This window comes from Phaethon lepturus, unplaced genomic scaffold, assembly GCF_000687285.1.
Source record: "Phaethon lepturus isolate BGI_N335 unplaced genomic scaffold, ASM68728v1 scaffold44831, whole genome shotgun sequence".
Taxonomy (NCBI): domain Eukaryota; kingdom Metazoa; phylum Chordata; class Aves; order Phaethontiformes; family Phaethontidae; genus Phaethon; species Phaethon lepturus.
This window is the reverse complement of record NW_010517818.1, coordinates 1-7,911: the sequence shown is the minus strand read 5'-3', so window position 1 is coordinate 7,911 and position 7,911 is coordinate 1. Positions and strand designations below refer to the sequence as shown.

At 45.4% G+C, this 7,911-nt stretch overlaps 1 protein-coding gene across 1 annotated transcript; it reads right to left on the bottom strand.

Moving 5' to 3' along the window:
* Positions 1-522: 522 nt before the first annotated feature.
* On the bottom strand, positions 523-2,674 carry LOC104628055 (the record flags this gene model as incomplete). Its single annotated transcript, XM_010296507.1, has 1 exon — positions 523-2,674. A coding segment is annotated over one exon (2,152 nt), but the record flags the coding sequence as incomplete, so codon positions are not given.
* Positions 2,675-7,911: the final 5,237 nt, after the last annotated feature.

The window sequence follows — 7,911 nt, the reverse complement described above, 5'->3', positions numbered from 1 at the left end:
AAATCCCTCAACTCTGCAGTTTGCTCCTTAAATCGGTTACCAGCACACACATTTGTTGATCTTCAGGTCATGTTACACAGCTAGTATTTTACTGCAGCATCCACTGCTGCTTCCTCTTGCCACAACTATCTTCCTAAAGCCAATTTTCAACTACAAAAGACTCGTACAGTTAGACATTCTCTTCTCACTATTGCATGCATCCATAATGCACACACGATGAATGTAATGGGTGGAGGTCACCAGCAATCAGATCAACTGAAATTAAGTCTCTTACACTGGAACTTTGTTCTGTACTGATATAAATTTGCAAAGAACTATTAAACAAAATACCTACAATAAACCCACCTGTGAAGAGAAAGCTAATGTCAAGCCACAAAAATGACAACTTAATCACTTTCCTGTGGTTTGTGCTGTTACACCAAAGCCTCCCAGCAGATGTACTTGTGAGCAGTACCGCTTGAGGACTTTGCTTTCAACCCATATTATCAAACAGATAAACACACAAACATCCCATTGCTGTACCTGTAGGAGATGGTGCCCCAGAAGCTGCCTCTTGGTCGGGGTGCAGAGTGGTGGGCTCTGTGTGCCCCTCAGCAGGTCCTGAGGACAGTGGTCCAACCTCCAGTTCCTCTTCAATGGATTCCAGTGTTTTTAAGGCTAAAGTCTTTGACTTTTCCCCGTAAGAAAAACTCCCTTGGCCCTCCTCCCCTCCCTGCAAGTCCTGTACTGCAACACACTCCAGGTTCAGCACAGAGTTCTCTTCACTTTTATGGCCCTGGTTTTCTGCCCATTTTTGCGGTTCCTCACACCTCTGGGTTCTGAATGGACTTGAGCCTTCTGCTTGTGCATCAGGGCCCATCAAAGAGTCACTGTCATTTAATTGTTCTGCTGCCTGATCACCCTCTGCTGACAGAGCAGTTTGCAGTAGTATGGCTTCTTCAGCTTTCTTATGCTGACAGGCAGAGACCTCTTGCTCTTCACCATCTGACAACAGTCCATCTGTAGGAGCTTTGACAGAACAGGGACTATGACTAGTCTGATTCTCATTTACAGTCAATATTTGTTCAGTCTCTTTGACTTTCCCTGGGCTGTCCCTTCTTCCCAGCTCAGATTCGTCTACTTCTCCTTGGTTCTGTTCAGGAGGATTTAACAGAGAACGAAGATTTGCATCCTGATCGCTGCAGCAAGCGCCAACTGCTCCTACATCTGCCGCGTTCCCTGAAGGACAGCCTCTCTCCACACCAACATCTGAACTCTCAGGCATGATAAGCAAGGTAGTGGCTTGGACTGGAGCAATGCTTTCACTGACACTCTGGCAAGAAACATCAGAACCTTCCTTCGGTGTGCAATGTGGTCCCAGAGGCCCTAGGGCAGACAGAAGAGAGGCAGCCATCTGTGTCACCTCATTTTGACCCTCGTTCAGTGGCTCCCCATGTACTCTCAGTATCACCTCCTCTTTAGCAAGAGTAGCATCTAGAATCGTTTCTGGGCTCTGCTCTGATGTTTCAACACCAGGATTTCCACTAGGACCATCACTTTCTCCTTCCATGTTTCCAGGAGCACCAGGCATTTGTGCTTTGCAGTTGACACTGTCTCCAGCACACACGTCGCTGTAGCTGCACAGAGCGTATTGCCAACCAATTAAGTGTTCGCTGCGGGTCTCCGGCTCTGCAGATGAATCTTCTGCACTGCAGGCAGGAGACTCGGCCACAGAAAAGCTATTCCCCATGTTTCCAGGACCACCTGATATCAGATGACCTTCTGGAGACAGTTCTCCATGTGCCATCATTTTGTTGCTTTCCAACGGAATTACATTTTTGAGAACTTCTGTAGATGAAGTCCTCAGAGTGTCTATTTGACAGTGCTCCTTCTGCATCAGTGCTGACTGAATTAAGTTCTTGGAGTAGGTACTGTCTTGGATGACAATAAACCTGTGCTTACCTTTAGACGCATTCCCTCGTGTTCTGGGCTGAGTTAGATAATTTAAAGCTAACGACTGGGTTAAAGAGCCTGTTTGTGGCCCAAACCTGGGCAGCGAAACTTCTGTCAGCTCAACGTACTCCCCTTCAAGGTCACTTTTCAAGTTCTCTTGAGGCACGGGACTTGTACAGACACCATTGACAAGAGCTTCACTTAACTGCGGAGCTGTGCTGCTAATGACCAGGTTGTCTTGATTTGGACTTTGTTCCTGTAGATACTGAGATCCTAGGTCTGGTGAACTGCACTCAGCATGGTCCATGGGGAGGCACAAAATGGAACGTTCCTCTGTTATTTCTGGAGAGATGATACTGTTTTCAATTATTTTTGGCTTATTTATAAATTCAGGTTTAACCACTTTATCCCAGGGGACACGAAATATTTTATCATCAGTGGTTAGTAAACAATTTTCCAGTGCTATACCCATCCGCTCTCCATTGAAAGTATTCAACCATTCCAGAGTAAAAATAGAGGTATAGGAAACTTCTGGAATCACGACTTCCTCTACATTATGCTTGTCTTTTGCCAAACATTTCAATACAATTCGTGGAGACTTCTTCAGATAGGGGACCACCTGCAGGTAGAAGTCACCAGGCTTCAAGATTCGCCAGTCAATGGAAGCCAGCTGGACTACAATCTTCTCGTGAATACATAGGGGCCAGCCCTCATGGCGAAACAGCAAGCCACAGTACTGAACCTGTGGAGAAAAGAGAAAGTGTTTTCAGCATCAGGAACAGGTCTCAGCTCAAGCTTTTGGACAAGAGAGATCAATACTTCTCTTTCACAGCTGTAGCAACAGAACAGTTGGATTTAGGGTCTTTGGCTATTAGTGTAGGCGAGGTTTTTCCGTACTGAGGTCTCCTCTTTAAAAAAGCAGAAACAAGAAAAGCTACCAATACAAATCACTGGCATCTCAGGAATATGAGCCAACCAGCTGCCAGAAGTCTCAGCCCTATTTTAAAGCTGGGACAGCACAGACAGGCAGAGGTCTTAAGTCCCAGAACCCCAGCGCAGAGAAATCACAAGTTCTCACCTCCCAGTGCTCAAGCCGGGAGACCCTGTCTCTACCTCATTTCTGACTCATTAGACCAAGTGGGCTGAGTAAGAAAGCGAAAATTCAGGCCATACAGCATCCCTAACCAAGTACCGTTAGAGAAACGCAGGGAAACAGCAGTCTGCTTACAACACATGGACAAAACCTGCTGTCCTCAACTAAGGACCATCCACAGCCTTAACAGAGAAGGTGCCAAATACACATCACTTCCATAACAGCCACAGCGAGCTCTAGGTTGTACCAGGTACACTCGATACCAACCTGCCAGAAGGAGGCTGTAGGTGCAGAAACCTCCTTGCACAGGATGACGCTAATCAGCCTGGCACCACAAAAGGTCTTTTCTCTGGTGAAGCAGTGTTGGGTCTTTAGACTGAGGTCTGCTGCAAGGGAGGTAGTGAAAAGCTTTGCTGATGAGGGAAGGCAGAATGAAAATGCCAAGGTCTGTCTGAGGACTTGTTTTTATTGCCTAATGTGCTCTGCTGGAGAATGCAGCATGTTCCACCTAATTTTGGTTAATGCAATTTAAAGAGCATGGAGCCGAGTAAAGAGCATCGCTCCTCTGGTGCTATCAAGAGCCTACGCAAGACAGGCGGAGATAAGTTATATGGGATGCAGCAGCAAGGGATGGCTGCAACCTGGCAGTGAACGGAGGGAGATACTGCAGAGATGAAGCAGGAGAAAGGAGGCAGCAAACGAGGAAAGCATAGCAGAAGCACAGAGAAAGAAGGCAGCAAGTCCCATCAGCAAGCTGCGAGGAACTACACTTAGCATACCTGGGATCTCCTCGTTCCCAAAACATAGCAGCACCCAGGACAAGTCTCAGACAAATCCCAGTTGAGTAAAAGAAGTTTCATGGCTGAACTGACTTGACTCTATTTACAGCTTTATCACAACTTCAAAAAATAAAATCACTGCTTTGAACTTGATTCTGTTTGGGTAAAGTAAGACTCAAATTGATGGCTTATGTCACAGCTCCGTTTCATGATTAAGTTCGTCTTTCCCTGTCATGACAAGGGTTTAGATAGGATTCATCTGCATTGGATGCAATACTTAAATTGGAAAGCTGTCATCTGGAAGCCCAGAGACTTCAGTATTGGCAGCATTAGACTTCAGAGATTTTATCTTGTTTAAAAGATACATGATCTCATGGAACCCTTGACAGAGAAAGCAATTTATAAAAATGCTGTCTGTCTTTCAATCTGCAGGCCAGACAGATGAAAGAAAAAAATACTTGAATTCAAACATTTTACCATAGAGCAGAGAAACTACAGAACTGGAAGGAACCTCCTGGTTCCTCACACACCTTGAAACAACAGGTAATGGCATCATGTAATTTCTTTCCTATGTTCATCAAGCCCTTCAGCCCAGCCAGATTTCTTATCCTCACTACACCTAACACAAAGTTGCTCAGAGGCTTGAGAGTCCAAATCATCCTTCAGATTCAGTAATTCCTCCTCCTCCACCCTGGAGCTTATTCTCTGCATGTGTTCCCATTACTTAAAATTATTAAGCCATGTCACACCACCTTAGCACATCTCCCTTGATCATCTCTTAGGCCTGCCTGAAGCACCTCCCTGGCGATGCCATTTTTTTTTTTTAAATACAACACATTTCTCTGTTTCACTTTTTCATTGTGCAAAGCATTGCAAAAACACTGCGTATCACAGCACCAACGCTTCCCAACTGTGCTGGAAGCATCTCTTAAAGCTAAGATTACACTTGTCTTCCAGTCATGCCCCTACAGTAACCTGCTAGTTTTTCTTTCCAAACTGATGAACCCCAGTTCACAACAGAAATTCTGCCTATTACTTTGGGGAGGCCCATGCTTGCCCTCCGAGTCTACAGTTATAAAAACTTAAGTAATAAAGTTTTATAGCTCATCTTGTGTAATACATTTATCACCCCCTTCCTCCTCCAGGTTATTGCTCAGTCTCCCAGACTGGTTTCATCACAAATATCTGTCATATGCATACTCTCACTTTTTATGCCAAGGTCACGGATGAAAAGTAATGTGTGTCTCGTGTCTCATGACTCCTGCCTCTAACTCAGTTTTCACTGCAGTACAAACACCCTCCCTTTCACCAGTTTGTTACCCATCTTGCAATACTTGCATAAACCTCCATCCCTTTGACACAGTAATTAATTTTCCATATTACTTCGTAATAAATCCTTTATGGAAGAGATTAGAAAATGAAACTTTTCTCTCTAGAGAGAGCTGGTTTATGAAAAAGGCTAGTCTTACACTACCTACCATAGAGCAAATCACATGAAAAAACATTATCCAGTTTTTAATGGGTCAGTTAATTCAGTCCTTGTTCACTGCATGTTGTTGTACACTCAGCTTGTTCTCTGTTTTTTGTTACTAGCCCTGACTTAACAGATTCAATAAAAATCCCTGTTATCAGACATTGGGCATTACATGGTAACTTCTTCCATATTCCAGGATGGAGACCAGCCAGTCCCCTTTTCTTCGACACGGTCAATTCCATAGCCATCTCAGTCATGGCATTTTATTTCTGTTCAACTCAGTGCACTGTTCACTTACTGTTGTGCCTACATGCTGTATTACTACTACACTGAATCTTACTTTAGTTTTCCTTTGTTTGAAGGATCATATTAATACTACCTTTACATTCTAACCTTGAATCAGGGCAGGCCCACCTCCCTTTCTTTTCTCTTTCTCTTAAGTTAGAGTTAAAAAGCCCTCTAACTTAACACAGTTGCTTGTACTCCCCCTCAAAGTCATGGGGAGCTAAGCTGTGCAGTCTTATCTTCTCATGATTTCTGATCTCGAAAATACAGATGCCTCTACCAGCTAGTTTCTTTCTTACACAGCATGGTTAAACTCAGCAAACCAAGACCTCCTTTTGCAGCACACAGTTTGCAGAAGTTGTTACCGGCTTCAGCAAGTCCCAGGCTATACGTACGTCTTGGACTTTTCCATCAAGCTCAAGACCAACACAGCACCTCAGTCAATACAGCTTCTATCCCCTACAGAAGTGCACAAGCCAAGTATTTTGTACATAAGGTTTTAAAGAAAAACAATTTGCAGTTTTCCAGAAAAGACTATACAGTTGCACCCTACACCACATTAACCCCTCTTCTGCCATTAGAGTTATCTCCTAGTATGTATATAAAGGCCATCTGTACCAAGGGCCTTTCAGGGGAAGAAGAGGCAGACAAAAAAAGATCAGTTCTCAAACTATTATAAATAGTTTACACAGCTGAAAATGAGACACAATCAGCAGTAGCATATAAACATAAAGCTGAACTCCATCTGCACCTACCTGACAGGGTTTCTGTTAAAACCTGCACACAGAGCTACCTATTTGGGGGCCATTCATACATTAAGAAATCCAGAACCCAATCTCACCACTTAGATGACCTGTCTGCCTGCTGACCGACAAGTGGAAGAAAACTCAGGAATAAAAATCACCAAACCCAAAATGCAGAATGCATTGAAGGTCCTGAAAAACCCTACAAAGCCACAGTCTGAACTGCAGCAAGAGCTAAAGTAACACCCAGGGAGGAATGCAAGGCCTTCAATAGCCGAAACATCTCAGAGTTTTTGAACTTTGTAAGTGGAGCATCCTCCTACTGCTCCTGCTCCAAAAAGCACCTTCAAAGGGAACATTACGTGAAGAGGCTTCTTTCAGTCGTTTTTAACATTTCACTTTGAGGCTCCAGTATTTGCTCTTCTCGTGTCCAATCGCTACTGAGCCAAACCAGGCTTGTCAGAGGAGTGCCAGGAACAGCCTCTACGCCCAGCGGTTGCAGCCAGGAATAAAGCTGCCTCTGAGAAAAGAGCTAGGCACCAGTAACAAAGATGGCACAAAGGTGGTAGCTCCTACAGCCACGGGGATGGCTAGGCTGGAACAGACCAGCAGTCCATTTAGCTCAGGACATCATCTGAAGGCCAGGGGCAAAACCTGGTCTCTGTGGTAAGCAGAGACCCTTTGGCACATCCCTCCACACGCCCTTCTCCAGCCTCTGAGGATCACATACAGGCTATTGATCTTAATATGCCCAGCTGAAGCCCATGAACTTGTCTAATACTTCATGAAGCCACTTACACTTTTGTCACTGCAGAGGCTGACAAAAGTTCTAGCTCTCAAGATTTTTTACAGTAGTCATTCAGACAGGAGTTACTTCTCTCTTTGTTTAGGAAAAGCGCACATGCACTACAAACTAAGGAGAAAACATTGCTTTTGTTTAGACTCTCGAAAAGGCAGACAAAACTTTTAAAGAACAAGAAACAAGAAATAGTCCTCTGATTCCACACAGTGAAGACAAAAGGAGGGGCGCACAGTGGAGGTTTGGGGAGAGGAGTCCACAAGTGAAAGAAGTAACTTTCAGCAATAAAAATTCAAACAAGCAGACTTCTAATTAAAATATGGAATAGCCTGGGCCCACCTCTAAACACAGTACAAGGTACCTAGAGCTCCCCTTGATCTCCCTGTATTGCCACTCTGGAAGTACAGAGCCACAAGTCAAGGCCAGAAAGGGTCACAAGCAAGGAGGAAAGGCTCAGGGTGTCCAGCTGTGCTCCAAGAGGCCTGTGCCTGCACTCTGCCTCTCGCTGCCCACTCTCCCAGCCATTTCAGACCTCAGCAAAAGCTCCCCCCCATACCTAATGAGGGCAGTCCTCACTGGGGGCAGCCCCCGCTGAAGGCGCCTCCCCCACCAGCCCCACACCTTGCGGCTACTGGGCAGGCCAGGGAGTGCCAAGCAGACCCCACACCCTCCCCATACCTAGGCCTGTGACAGGAGGGTGGCTCCAAGCACAGCTCCTGCCCCACCTTCGCAGTGCCACATGTGTAGGACAGCCCCACCACGCTGCTCTCCCCCTCCAACAGGAGGCCTCAGCCACCACCCTTGCC